Below are 14,896 nucleotides of genomic sequence, written 5' to 3' on the forward strand. Positions count from 1 at the left end.
TGTGACGCTCTGGAATGCGTGTTTACATTGTCGGAGACCTTTTTTTATGGTTTAATCTGTAATAATGCTTGATAATCTTCAGAGAACTGAGAAATTGCTGGAAACCATCGACCAGCTTCACTTGGAGTTTGCCAAGAGAGCGGCGCCCTTCCACAACTGGATGGAAGGCGCCATGGAGGACCTGCAGGACATGTTCATCGTGCACAGCATCGAGGAGATCCAGGTACTCCCGCCCGGCCCGTGCGCTCAGGCACCAGAAGTGAGCTGTGATTCTAGAAACTGGGAGGACCGGGATATTTGGTTGGTTTGTGTGTGTGTTTGTTTTTATTAAGAAAGATGTGGCTAGCAGGCCACATTACCCTTTGATCCTTATCAGATAATGGTGATGCTAAGGATCAGTTCTTTAAAAAAGGATGTGGGATCACTGGGCAAACGAGGCATAAGTGCTTTTGGAGTTATTCACCGAAAGTCATGAGTTTATTGGCTGCAGGGCTGACTACGGTGCACAACGTGTGCATGTTTCTGTTTGTTAAGATCTACCGAGTTTGCCAGATCGTAAAGCATCAAAAACCACGTACGAGCACCTTTTGCCTCGCACAGTCCAGATGTTCTGCTTCTGACTGTTCAGTGAATTTGATATATAATTGAATATGAAGAGAAAATACTTTTAAATGATTTTTTTCTATAAAATAGATAGGTCATCAAAAAGAATCCAGATATAAAGGAAATCACTGAAGGCTGGGATTTGCACCCATTCCCCCTAACAGGGAACATTCTAGAAGGGTTTGCACCTGGGTGGAAGGGGCACGGTATTACTTCACCGAACACGGCATTTGTCTTCTGGAAGAGGCCGTGATGGTGTTTCCTGAATGCAGCCTTAGCAGAGGTCAGCAACCTAGAATCATTTACGTTTGGAGTAAGTGAGACTTCTGATAGGCCTGGGGGGCCATACTTGGAGCACGAAGTAGTTCATTGCGTGAAAGGTGCGCTGGCAGCTGGTCTGCTGCAGCTCCCCAAGCGAACGTTAGCGTCACACCCGAAGGTGGCCCATGGAGCGTCTACAGCTGGACCGAGGTGGCTGCTGCCTCACAAGCTAGGGCCACATGACAGCTTCGCCAGATGGAGGGTTTATGAAGCCTCAGGGGAAAGAGTGGGTTTCTGTGGCCTTTTCGCTCTGAGGAGCAGCGGGTACTCACTGGCAGTCTTCAGGTACGAAGGTCGCAAGCGTCAGGTCCCTTTGCTGGGCTTAAAACTGACGTTAGAAAGCACAGCGAGGTCGAGCCCTGATCCTCAGCGGAGAGTGAGGCCTGAGCGATAGCTGGGGACCAAAAATAATGAAAGCAAACGTGATGTTTTAAAAAAAGACAACATGGCTTTTTGAAGACTTTGGATTTACGGTCATCGTGATGTCTTTTCTTCATTTCAAGGAGCTTGACTTTTGTGTACCAAACAGCCTTTCTCAGACAATCAGAATTTGTTTTCCTCCAGAGATTCCTGCAGCTGCACAAGGCGTTCATGCGTGTGCAGACGGGAGCACGGACGCCTCTAAGATTCACGCTGACGTAAGACCGGCTTTTCCCGCTTGTGTCTCTGGTCAGAGTTTGATCACTGCGCACGAGCAGTTCAAGGCCACGCTGCCCGAGGCGGACGGCGAGCGGCAGTCCATCCTGGCCATCCAGAACGAGGTGGAGAAGGTGATTCAGAGCTACAGCATCAGGATCAGCTCCAGCAACCCTTACAGCACTGTCACCATGGACGAACTCCGGGCCAAGTGGGACAAGGTGGGTGACAGAGGGTCGAGTGTGGGAGCAGCGCCTCCTTGAAGCCGAGGTTAAAATATGGTAAAAACCTGGGCGAGTTAGAGTGACTGCCTGATTTTACATCACGATCGTGGTTTTCATTCACCCAGATTTTACAGATGAAACATTTTAAACTCTTAAATGCCATTCAGCAGCGTCTGTGGTTTGTAAGGAAACAAAGTAGAGATGATTTTCTGTAAGGAAAATTTGATAAATGTTGGCAAAATCGGTACAGGTTATGATACTAATACCATACAGGAAACTATTTTTAAAACCCAGAGTGAACATGTAGCGGAATCAGCTTGCGTATATCCTTCATAGAAGAAGTTTTAGAATGTGGGATAGACATGTCCCAAGTGCATGTGAATTTTCAGTGCAGAAATTTCTTAGGAAACCCTATCTGGGGAACTCGAGTCCTCCTCCTAACTTGCTGCTTTTTGAATTGTGGGAAACTACCCTCAAATTCAGTGATAGTCAAATGGGATCATTTGAACCTCATTCTTAGGAAAAATTTATTTTCGTGGTTCGCACTATAGCAGAGTCATCTCATATGCTAAGTAGTCTTTCAGGAATAAGTCCCATATGAATGTGAGGCGGCTTGCTGTAAAAACCCTCATGCAACAATTGTTTAGTTACAAGCAATGCAGAAAAAAAAGAGCAGGCGTGGGAGGGAGAGTGTCCATCAATGGACGATGGACAGTAGTAATGGCGTCCTGGAGCGTTAAGCTCAGCTCTGGTCTTTTGATGGCCAGGTGAAAAGGGAATGTGTTCAGCTAGATAGTTTCCTTGGAAAAAAGAGATATATGTCCTTAAAGTGAAACAAACTCTTTTCTCCCCTCACTAAGTTATAAAGCAAATTGGCCAAGTGGATTTCTATAGAAGGGAGGTTGAATGATATTTCTATAAAAGGGAGGTTGAATGATATTTCTATAAAAGGGAGGTTGAATGATGTTGTCTTCAGCAGCAATAGCTCTTTTGTCTGTTGATTGAAGGAGAACCAGGGATGGCATTAAAATGCAAATCACAGGGCTCAAATAGAATGGAAGACCGCGAGGGCCAGGTGCCGTGCCTTCCAGAGCTCCAGCATCATACAGGGCAGCAGGGGTCCTTAGCTTCTCTGTGTCTTGGACCCTTTCGCAGTCTGGGGAAGCCTGTGGATCCCTTCTGAGAACATTTGTGAATTCATATAAATATTTAAGGTTACTACAGAAAGAAATGATATTAAAATACAGTTATTAAAATATTTTTTTTAAGTTGGGATGTAATAATGTACGTGCTTCTTCACTAAAGCATTTAAACTGAGATCTAACAGCAGGTCTAATAATTCCTAAGTAGTGACATTTTGAGCAACAGGCAATCACTAGTGTTATATGAGAAATCTGTGGTTTCTATTGTGATAAAGTCTCAGTACTGCTAACTACTCCATAGATTTGCTGCCCACGTTCATAATCGAAGGAAGTACTAACTTTCAGTTAGAGACAGTGAAAGTAAAGATGTCAATTTTCTCTAGTTCAAGTTTACAAATCCTCTGCACTCTGGACACGGCCTGGTGGGGTTAGTGCTACAGCCGAGAGCCCCTGGCTGGAGGAGCTGTCACTCACTGTCCCTTATGCAGACCTGCCCAGGCCAGGTCCCTCATGCCGACTTAACCCAACCTTAAGCAGGCCTTCGGTGGCACAGGGTGGTCGTCAAAGCAAGAATGAGCTCTCCCTTTGCTCCTAGAGTGGGGGCGTCCTGTCTTCCCCTTCCCCTCCCCCTCCCCTCGCTCTCCGCTCCCACCCCCACCCCTAGGACTGTCACTTCATCTCTTGGTCACTGGCACTGGGCCGAAGCTGGCCTCTGACCCCGCCCTCCCTTGGGCCCTGACAGGTGAAGCAGCTCGTGCCCATCCGGGACCAGTCGCTGCAGGAGGAGCTGGCCCGCCAGCACGCCAACGAGCGCCTGCGGCGCCAGTTTGCCGCCCAGGCCAACGCCATCGGGCCCTGGATCCAGACCAAGATGGAGGTAGGTCGGCGCCCCCAGAGAGCCTCTCACAGCTTCGGAACGGTCCCTGAGCGGACACAGCAGGGATGCCCCCCGTGCCGCAGCTCCTGGCCGTGCCCTGCGTGTGAGGCGCACTCGGGGGGCGAGGCTGGCCTGGATGCCATCAGTTCTTTCTGTCATTAAAAACGGCGACGGGCTTTTTCTCCGTCGGTTGCCTCTGTAAGACCTAGATTTTAAACCATCCACCCCTAAGGAGGACAAGTGAAGAGTCACAAATTCTTTGCATTTTCAGAACATTTAAGGAAAAATGATTTTTGTTATTTTATTGTATTTTAGGTGAGGCAGCCCTTGTTCGACCTCACCGATTGCAAGGACCTTGTCAGCTTACAATCCCTTATTTTTTAAGCCTACAGCACCTGCTCTTCCTAGGTGGTCTCCCATCCAAGTACTAACCAGGCCCGACCCTGCTTAGCTTCCGAGACCACACGGGATCGGGCACATTCAGGGTGGTATGGCCGTGGACGGGAAAATGGTTTTTGAATGAGACTGATTTCTGGGCTCATTTTATCACCAAGAAAGAACAGCCGAGCGACAGAGGCACACTCGCCTTCTCCCAGCATCCCTTTTGGTGATAAGATGTTAACTCCTTTCTGAAAGAAAGCTTCTAACACTGTCAGGAACTCTGCTGACCCCTGCGGCGTGTCCGTCGTCCCAGGTCGGTCCGGCAGCCGCTCCAGAGCACCTCATCGCGACCTCGGGCTGCCCAAGGGGACCCCACCTTCCCCGGAAGGAGGCCGAAGTGACTCATGTCTTACCCTCTTGCTGTGCCTTTTTTGGTCACAGTCGATTTTCCCCCTTTCTCTGGATTGAACAGAACGAGAGCTGGTCTCGTTCTGTGGCGCCGCCTGGCTCCCACTTCATCAGACCGCGTCGTCCATGGCGGCTGCCGCGGGCGCAGCCCCTGACGCAGGACGGGGCCGATCCCACTCACCTGTTTCCTTCCCCTGCTCTCGTGCCTCAGGAGATCGCCCGGAGCTCCATCCAGATCTCAGGGGCCCTGGAAGACCAGATGAACCAGCTGAAGCAGTACGAGCACAACATCATCAACTACAAGAACAACATCGACAAGCTGGAGGGCGACCACCAGCTCATCCAGGAGGCCCTGGTCTTCGACAACAAGCACACGAACTACACCATGGAGGTGTGGCCGCGCCGCACGCCTGCACTGCTGTCCCCATTTGTGACCATCTCTCCTTCTCAGGGCTTTTCCCGTACTTGTCTCTCTCTGTCCCCGTTAAATTCTCCAAGTATGAAGGGTAGGAATCCTTAAGCCTTTCCTGTCGCCATGTGAAAAGGCTTTATGATCTGTCTCAAGCACTACGTAATTGTTGCCGTAACAGGGACCTCACTGCGCTGTCTCAGAAAGTACGCCAGAGATTGGACTGTCGACTACTGTCTGGCTCAGTTCGATCTCTCTAGAAGCCAGTGGATGTAATCCACGGCCTCTCCTGTTACATACAGATTATGACCTCCCTAGACAACTACAGATAGATAGAAAGATATTTCCAGTGACAGACTGCACATTTTATATCTTACGTACAAAGTGCTGGTACAAAGAACCCTGGTCTCACTTCTGAGCATTTCCCACTCCAGAATCCTGCAGAAAGTGGGGAAGTGGAATGAAAAAGCACAGGGAGGTCTGTGGTAAGCCCTGCTCGTCCCCCGCTGGGTGGATTCTCCGGCTAGGAACACAGGAGGCAGGGGTGGCGTGCCGGAAGCACGTGGAGCTGATCATTCCATTTTCCTGGCAGCACATTCGGGTTGGATGGGAGCTGCTGCTGACAACCATCGCCAGGACCATCAACGAGGTGGAGACGCAGATCTTGACCAGGGACGCCAAGGGCATCACCCAGGAGCAGATGAACGAGTTCAGGGCCTCCTTCAACCACTTCGACCGGGTACCGCCCCCTCCGATTGTTTGAAAGGCAATAGTGGGGACATTCAAGTATGTTTGGAATAATAGTCGTGCTATCATTTTAAGTCTTAATGCCCCGCGAAGGTCACAGGGGCACGTGATGATTAATGCCAAAGGAAAATAGCCTCCAAGGTGAAGTGCACTCAGCTCCGACATTGCTCAGGGTGGCAGGAGGTCTAGGACTGTGTGCTGTTTTGTCCAGCTGACTTAATGAATACCTTTGTAGTTGGTAGCAAAGCTAGATTTATTCTAAGTGAAAGTGTACCCTTAACGTGTGGTTGTTGGATTTAGGTCATTTTCTAAATACTTAAATACAAACCTCCGATGTACTTTTCCTAAGTAACTATTTAGGTAAAGTACCTGATGGAAATTTAACCACTCTTTCAACATGTAAAACTTAGTTTTCTTTTTTAATGAACAAAACCGACTCTTGAAATGTTTTAAGGAAAACGAACCAACAAAACGGTGGTCATTTTCATAGTCAAGGCATATAAAAAGTTAAATGCTGCCGTAAAAAATTATCTAGTGTTTTGATTTGAATAATGCCGAGTAAACCAATTATTAACAATCGCATCCCCAATTTGCTTATCATAAAGGCCACATTCTATTCGTTAAAGATCCCTAAAAAAGGATATTCCATTGCATTGTTTAGGACCCTGGTTATGATTCACAAATATCAGTAATTGGTTCTTAAGATGTCTCTGGGCTGGGCCAGCCAGATTTAGGCCCACTAAAGAGCTCAAATAGCAGACTTCTGATCAGGGAGCTGAGGCATAAATAAAGAACTGTATGCAGAGACTGAAGTGGAGGTTGGCCTGGCTTCAGCTTCGTTGTACAGAAACAGCTATAATTCTGTCCTGACTTCATTCATTGATGTACAGATCATTTTTTTCCTGTGGAGGGAACTAACTGGTCCTCGTTCCTGCACCAACCCATCTGGGCTTGTTGGACAGCTCTCGCTCATTGGGCCACCTCACAGGAAGAGCACACATCTATTTGAGGCCAACAGTGAGACTATCTTTTGCAACAAAAGTCTAAAGGACACAAACCCAGAACCTGCCAAGTTTAAATATCTGTGTAAATTAAGCGTTAAGGATTATGTGTGTTGGAGAGAAACAAAGTTTCCGCTTTCTCTTGTCCTTAAATAGGAAAGACAGGAATGACGGGCACAGAGCCTGCGGCCTGAGGGTCTTACTGAAGGTGTGGAGCGTAGGCGTAAGTGGTCAGAGCTGGCTGCAGAAGATGTGGGTGAGATGGGCTGGGCAGTGGAGGAGAGGAAGCCAGCAGAGGCCCAGTGGGACCGGAGGCTGCTAGGGGAGCGAGGGGAGCGGAACCCGAGCTCCTGGGCTGAGGGAGAGAAGTGGCGGGAATGAAGGAACGAGGACAGAGCCGAGGTTGACACAGAAATCTGACAGATTTTAACAACGGGATTTGGGGGCTGAGGGAGAGGGAAAGATTAAAAATGACCTGGAAATTTCGAGCCGGGAGAACGTGAGAGACGGGGTGCTGTTGCATTGCGGGGAGCCTTTGCAGCGAAGAGGTGCCCTGGGCAGGCAGTGAGGGATGCCGTTCTGGAGTTCAGGGCCGTAACCTGTCGGAGTCACCACACAGCGGTCACTGCTGGCAGGACGGAGTCCAGAGAGTAAGAATAGAGCAGGCCGGATCTTAGGGAATTGACTCCTCTGAAGGAGGCAGAAGAGTCTGAGGGATCACGGAGGGAAGTCGGTGGAGGGTGGCGTGTCCCTAGCGGGAGTGTGGCTTCGGAGACTGTTGCCGAGGGGGCGGGGCAGGAGTGGGGTTGTGACCAAAGGCTGAGCAGGTAGGTTTGAGAACAGACAGTCCTAGAACAAAGAACCTTTGAAGTTAGCTTTTGGGACTAGCTGTTTCATGGGTGAGTGAAAACACCGGAAAATAGCCTCCATGTAATAATTGGCTTGGCCAGTGTTAAAGTTTAAGCTTCTGTTGATGCTTGTCCCGTTGTTGTCCTCCCAAGACCGTTGAGCAGATCTCCAGCCAGCATGTGCTCATCTGGGCTGCTGTTTGTCCTGCCCCGGCCTTCTCTCTGCTGTGGGGGCTGCTGTCCCCTAGGCCTGCTAGCGCGCTGCCCTGTGCAGACCCGCACTGCATTAGCTGCACGGAGGTGCCACCCTGTCCTGGCCTAGGGCCTGAGAGCAGCTGTGGGGTACCTGTCCAGTCGTTTGAGTTCTAGGAATGTTGCCGTCTTGGGGGCCGGTTTATTAGTGAGGAAGGACTGCCTGGGCCATCAGAGCATCGCAAGTTCTCAGAACACGTACAATTTGCTCTGTCACCAGTGGGTGGCAGCAGTCAGCCCCTGACTAGGTCATTTTTGATGGCACTGGCTACTTCCTCTGCTGCTTTCTTGAATGTGTAGTCTCTTTTTGGTCTGTCGTTCACCCTTCCTTCGCCCTTCTTTTCAAGAAATCATTCTGACACCTTTGAAATAAGTGGTAACCATCCTCAAGAGAGCACACAGTCTCGCTAACTATCCCATCCCTGCCTTGCTGTCCCCACCTCCGTGTAACTTTCCTTATGTTTATTTTAATTTTAAAAAAGAAAGAAATCATTTTATAGCATCTCCGTGTTGGCTCCGGCCTTCCTGTAAGCCGTGGTGACCTTTACGGTCTCCTTGACAAAGCTCCAGGTGTCCCTTCTCTTACTGGATTTCGTCCCCTTGGTCAAGTAGAGCTGCTCATTTGCCTTTAATTCTCAGCTTCCCCGTTTGCGTTTGTTGGCAGAGGAAGAATGGCCTGATGGATCATGAAGACTTCAGAGCCTGCTTGATTTCCATGGGTTATGATTTGGTAAGGCGGAAGTAGACATTTTATTAAGATTTGATATTTTATTGAGCTTGGGTTTTTAGGAGATGACCGTAGCACATTTGAGATAAATTCATTTTCCTTGTATAGGATAATACTTTTGAAGGTTGCCTGTTATATAAAAATAATGTCACAAAGCCAGAACATATATTTTTATTCAGTAATTGTTCAGATATTTTTCTAGCAAAGAGAACATAAGCTTTCCTGATGATTTTTTAATAGCTTTATTGAGGTATAATTCACACACCATACAATTCACCCATTTAAAGTGTACGCTTCAATGGCTTTTAATAGCCCGATGATTTTTAAAGTGTCTTTTCCGCTAATGTTTTAGAAGGAAAAAGTTTTTAGTAATAAGGCAGCTAGGAAAACCTGTGGGCGGCAGTGGTTCCTGTCCCCTCGCTCCTCTGTCACCCACTAACGTGCATCTTGAACATGAGCTGCTTTGATTCCGCTCAGACCTTGACAATAAAAGTCATGGGAGCCATCTTCGGAGCTGCCTTCTGTTTGGCACGTAACTCTCCTCAGTCATCACCTGGAAAAGGCCCCGTTCTCTCCCTCCATTCTGTCATCGCGGTCACACCTGAAGGGACGTGGGTCGTAGGGCGCAAGGAACTCTGACATTCAGGAGCTTCTGGCTCGAAGCTATAGCAACTGTCGAGGTCATCGGGCGGCAGTAAACTTAGGTCACCTGCAAGGGGATTTGTTCCAGAGATTGCAGGGAAACGCAGGAACACTTAAGTTTTCATTCACGAAGGGACTTGGGTGTCCATAGGGAAACGTGGGAGAGAGCGTGCTGTGGGAGTAAGCGTTTCTTTGCACCCGGCCTCAGGGCGAAGCGGAGTTCGCACGCATCATGACCCTGGTGGACCCCAACGGACAGGGCACGGTCACCTTCCAGTCCTTCATCGACTTCATGACCCGGGAGACGGCCGACACCGACACCGCCGAGCAAGTCATCGCCTCCTTCCGGATCCTGGCGTCCGATAAGGTCAGCGCGCCACCGCATTGTCCTGATAAAAAAAGAAATAGGTGCAGGTAAAAGCCGTTTCGATCTTAGCGCCTCTCGTAGCACATCGCACCGAATTCAGAAAGCGGCAGGTAAACAGCAGAACGGGGAAGGCACAGACATTCTGCTCCTGAAATGTGTGCTTGGGCCTCCCGGTGAGTTTTATGAAAGGAACCCAGATTGTGTATTTTGTAGTTTTATTTTGTGTTTTGCTGATTCAAGCCCGCTCTACATCCTGGGTTGGTAGATAAGGCCCAGAAAGAAGAAAGCATGCAATTCAGATGTGGAATGAAGATCAATGATTCTAACTTTGCGCCCAGACACTTGAGCAAAGTTAAATCCAGCCATTTGGCCATTTAAGAAATTGGCAAGCTTTTTATCACGTGTAGCCTAGAGATTAAGTAGGAGTTTAATTGCAAGTCCAGATTTTTTAAATCTCGTCTCCGAAACAAAAAATATCTCAGTAAGTAGAAATTCAATTTGGGATAGAATTATTTTCCCCTGTGTTAAGCTGAGGGAGGGACATGAGATGTGTCAGGGCCGTGGCTGTCACCTTACAACATCGGACGGGAGAAACTCATGAAAACAGGAATGTTTATTTTACAAAGAATCCTTTATCGTGGGGTTGGGGTGGAAGGAGCCTATGTGATGTAGGGGGCAGTAAACCATGGCTCGTCCGACTTCCGAAACCCTATTATGAATGACAGTATGATATTTGCTATTCATTTATTTTGACTCTTCACAGCCAGTCTGTTTTACCAGACTTATCCTATTTTATTTTATTTTAAGAAGAGATTTTCTCTAGTAGCAACATGTTTCTAGTTTTTTAATAAGCTGAGTAGGGAAACGACTCCATTTTCTAAAGCACACATCACATACATTTAAGAAAACAGCAACGATTATGTTAAGTTTAACACCCCTGCGTTCTCATCAGTGTGTAATGTGAACCAGCGTTTCTACTAGGAAATTGAGATCACAGTTATTTCGCACTCACACTGTGGCCCGGTTTGAGAAATATCGGTGGTAACTCTGCCTTTACGAGCACGTTACCTTTCCTGCTGGATCACCTTGCAGGTACGCTCTTACGAGTAAACTCGGCTTGGCTGTTGGCCGGACTGAGCCGTGTGCATTAGACTCCCTGCCTCTGTTCCTTTATGCAACTCGAACGCAAGCCGCGTGCGAGCACTGACGCGGTGGCCCCCGGGCCCTGTGCGGGCGCTCAGCAACCCCTGTGTGTGTCTTGCAGCCGTACATCCTGGCGGAGGAGCTGCGGCGGGAGCTGCCGCCGGACCAGGCGCAGTACTGCATCCGCAGGATGCCCGCCTACACCGGCCCGGGCGGCGTGCCCGGCGCGCTCGACTACGCCGCCTTCTCGTCGGCGCTGTACGGCGAGAGCGACCTGTGAGCCCCGCTCCGCGGCCCCAGCGGGAGTCGCGGCTCGTTTCCGGAGACTTGGACAAGCGTTATTAAGCTAAGGGAGAGGGGAGTTTTTGCAGCTCGGGGGTTGCCAGCTCTGTAACACGGCCGTGTGTGACGTAGTGTGCCTCGTACATAGGTTTCCTTATTTCTGAATTTTTAGCTAAACGCGACGAGATATCAGGTTTTTTGTTTGTTTCTTTGATAAAACAAAGCAAATTACTTGAGTAGTGTGAAATTAGGAGGACCTAGGGACGGAAGAAAAGTACAAAATGGGAAATTCCAAAATGCCCAAGGTTCAGACCAGGGGGAAAAAAAAAATTTGGTAAATGTTTGATGTTTTAAAAAATATTCTTCATATTTATTATGCTTATGTGATTATCCCTAGGGAAATATGTTTGAGATATTAGTGTTTTACTTTCTTGCTTATCCAAAGATTAGCGATATTTAAGTGAAAAATGGTACTATCATCTCTTTAGTCGGATTTAATATCGTGAGATGGAACTTCCAGGGAATAGAAACAGACTACCTACCTGAAAGATCTTCAGTACTTAACATTTTTTAAATGGAGATTCTAGTCAGCTCTTCATTGTTCAGCACTATGCAGTCCCGTTAGTGAGTTTCAACGCCTTACTCACCCTCCCAAGCCGAGACCTCAGGAAACGTGCAAGTCAGCCCAATGGCCAGAGAGGAAGGTGTACTCACTAGGTCCATGAGTTTTCTAAGGTTATGTATCGATTCCAGGTTTCTGTGCTTTTTCTAGAGCTTGTTAGTATGGGTCCTCAAGAGATGACGGTAGACAAATGCTCTGTTTTTAAATACATGCATCAGCAGTAGTAGTTCATAACAGGAGACAAGTCAGAAAGCAGCACCCTATCACCCTCTAGGCGGAACCCCTGCCGCCCGCCCTTGGTTTTGTGACCGGGTCAGGGGAAGGAGGTGGTGGGGAGGGACGCAGTCCCAGCAGCAGTCGAGGTGAGTTCTTGCATTGCAGAGCCTTTACCTGTTTGGGGTGATTTCATTTTGTGTAGTAGGAAGTTGCCACGTGTTTTTGCCAACATTCGGGGGGTGTGGTCCCCGCTGTGACTGGATGCTGATCCTCAGGAGCTCGGAGTGTTGCCCTGTCCTCACCCGAAGCCCCGTCACAGGGGACAGCACGCGCGCTTCTGGCATCATCCGATCTCTGGAATGTTCTTTCTTCTGCTTGTTCTGCCTTATGTTATAGCTCATCCCTCTGTCTTTCCATATTGTTGACAGCTTGTAGCGAATAAAGCAGGAATTCTGTTTATATCTGAGTCTTTAATGATCAGGAAATGGATTCTAAACAAACAAAAACAGTCGCAAACAGCAGTTCAAGTGTTACTAGAAAAATAGTAATGTGCCTGTTCCCCACAGTCTTCTCTCACTTATTCACAGAGTTCCACCAACAGCTAGAAATGCGTCATTTTCCATTCATAACTGTCTGGTAACTTCATACTTTTACTACTTCGGCCCATTTGGAACCTTCAATCTTCGTAAATTTAATTTGCTTCATTTTATTAAGTAATCGGTAGTTTGCGAATTCATGAAATACCTGAGTCCTTGAGTTTGATGCCAAACACTTTGGGTGATGTTTAGAGGAAATCTGCTTCCTTATTTCAAGCAGGTGCTATATTCCAGCCAGAAACATTAGGGGGAAACCGGGAAATTGTTCTGCTTTTGAGGCTACTAGGGGGACTTGTGTTTTAGGATGGGGACAGGTGGCTCATCTACCTAAGATTTTAATTTCTTTACAATATTCATGCAAGAGAATGGATCAGTACTATCTGCTAATAAATGAAGAAAGGAGATATACTCTCTAAAACACTTAATAAACATGTTTATACTCTCATTTTAGAAGTTATTTTTATTTCTGAAGCTGAATTATCAATTAAACTTAATTTGTAAAAGAAAAAGAATCCATGCTTTTCATTATTTCAAAGAATAACCAGTGTCTTTGGTTAACCGCAAACTTCCTCACTTAAAATTTCCATCATATTTAAAAACTCTCACTTGGGTTAGTGTTTGCCATCCTTAAAGATTTAGACTGGCTTATCGGGTATAGGGCAAATTTGGGTTGAGGGATTAACGGTGACCCAATTGGAAGAGAGCGATGAATGGACTAGGAAACTTGATTGATGAGGAAGGATTTTTTTTATCTAGATTACCCCAGTAGGTATTTTAAAAATGTGCGCATACCCAGCCCTAATGTGAGTTCAGGTCCTGAAGGTCTGGGTGAAGACCTGGACGTTTGTGTTTCCTTAAAGCTCGATGATTCTAGTAACTCTCAGTTGAAAACCACTGGATTTGAAGTAAAGGAAAGGGTCACTAATAATCAAAAAGTGTGAAGGAATTAGGGACACTCTTCACTGGACCAATAGTAGTAAGACGACGTGAAGGGCCAGCAGACCCAGGAGCCATCAGGTGCTAACACATGCCTGGCAGTGCCTGGTCTGAGGTGAGTACATTTGGCCTGGTGAGTACTTTCGGCCTGCTCTCCCCAGTTCCTGTATGTTTATGAAATAAGGAACTGGACACAAGTAGTCTGCAGCCTCGAAGTGACAAGAAACCAACCTAGATAACTCAAAATCAGAAACTTGTGTTTTAAGGAGAAGTTCCTAATTGTTATCAAGCTGACAAATTAACCCCACCCCCACACCCCCGTTTCCCTGGATTGTTTGACCAGAAGGCGTCGAGTGTGCCCACGAGTGGCCATGAGCTTTCTTGTGCCCAGGAGCCCACGCAGTCGCCATACTGTCCTGCCCGAGGTATTTTCATGTTTTAGATGGAAACAGCAGAGAAGATGGTATTTTTTTTTTCCCTTTTGGAGTCATTAATTAATAACTCAGTAGTTAAGCACCTGACAGACCATTTTACTTCCTAAGCTGGGAGCTAGAGGTGCTTGTGATTTGTCAGTGAGGTGCCCTGACCCAGGATTCCCTGGGGCCTTTAAGCCTCCCCCGCACCCTATCACTTGGCCACACCTGCAAATCCTCCTGCGGGGCTGGGAGCTTCTGGGAAACCAGAGGCAGATGCTCAGATAAAAATCACATGTGTCTTTACAAGACCAGCTACCAGAGGTGGAGGAGTTTCTATATAAACAGTAGTTGTATTGGGAAAAGAGACTTTTTGAGTACCCAATATGAACGATAAAATGCTATGATGGCCAGACTTTGATTGTATTATTTTGAAGTTACCTAGGTGACCAATGACCAAAACTGAGAATGGCAGCCCTCAAGGACACCGCCGTCCCCTTTGGTGGCCCACTTCCTACTCCAGGCCCCGTCCTCACGCTGCCCTGAAGTTCAGAGAGCCTCTCCGTGTGGGCTGCCAGGAACACCTTCCCCTGACCGGGTCTGTCCCAGCCTATTCTACACCTGCGTCTCAACTCCACGTGCACAGTAGATTCACCAAGGACGCTTTTTAAGCTCCTGGTGCCCGGACCCCACTCCAGAGTCTCTGGCGGAAGGGGAGATGGGAGGGCGCAGTCTGTGTGAGTCTCCCCCAGATCCCTCTACAGGACAGGCGAGGCGGAGAACCAGGGCTCTCTCTCTGCCTCAGGCTTCTGTTCTCTGCTCTTGCCTGTGGCCAATGGGATATGCAAACAAATCGATGTGTTAAGGTCAGTGAGTGCAGTGGGGGGGCTCACCTCCTCTCTGGCCACGTGCATCTCACACCCCATCTTCCCCAAGCAGGTCGTTTCCCAAACTTACCATTCCCAGTGTTCCACGTGTTGGGGAGGTCACCCTTCTCCAGTGGGGCAAGTCCTATCATCTAGGTCTGTTCCTTCTTCCTGAGGCCTCTCCGCCGCCCACCTTCACAGGCTTAGCCCCCTCTCCTTGCAGAGCTGGTTCTTGCT

The 14,896-nt window shown here is 48.0% G+C and overlaps 1 protein-coding gene and 1 non-coding gene across 2 annotated transcripts in view; one reads left to right on the top strand and one right to left on the bottom strand.

Annotated features, from left to right (window-relative positions):
• ACTN2 (actinin alpha 2) overlaps positions 1 to 12,889 on the top strand; it is a 389,901-nt gene extending 377,012 nt beyond the window's left edge. The window contains exons 15-21 of the mRNA XM_023520821.1: positions 1,599 to 1,781; positions 3,669 to 3,803; positions 4,804 to 4,983; positions 5,594 to 5,740; positions 8,514 to 8,579; positions 9,427 to 9,585; positions 10,850 to 12,889. Of these exons, the coding sequence (XP_023376589.1) occupies positions 1,599 to 1,781; positions 3,669 to 3,803; positions 4,804 to 4,983; positions 5,594 to 5,740; positions 8,514 to 8,579; positions 9,427 to 9,585; positions 10,850 to 11,008 (1,029 nt within the window). The 3' untranslated portion in view covers positions 11,009 to 12,889. The remainder of the gene's footprint in view (positions 1 to 1,598; positions 1,782 to 3,668; positions 3,804 to 4,803; positions 4,984 to 5,593; positions 5,741 to 8,513; positions 8,580 to 9,426; positions 9,586 to 10,849) is intronic.
• LOC111729758 lies at positions 4,187 to 4,305 on the bottom strand. The gene has a single exon (XR_002776375.1). It is a non-coding gene; the product is annotated as a 5S ribosomal RNA (ribosomal RNA).
• Positions 12,890 to 14,896: the final 2,007 nt, after the last annotated feature.

This window comes from Pteropus vampyrus, unplaced genomic scaffold (genome assembly GCF_000151845.1).
Source record: "Pteropus vampyrus isolate Shadow unplaced genomic scaffold, Pvam_2.0 Scaffold279, whole genome shotgun sequence".
NCBI lineage: Eukaryota > Metazoa > Chordata > Mammalia > Chiroptera > Pteropodidae > Pteropus > Pteropus vampyrus.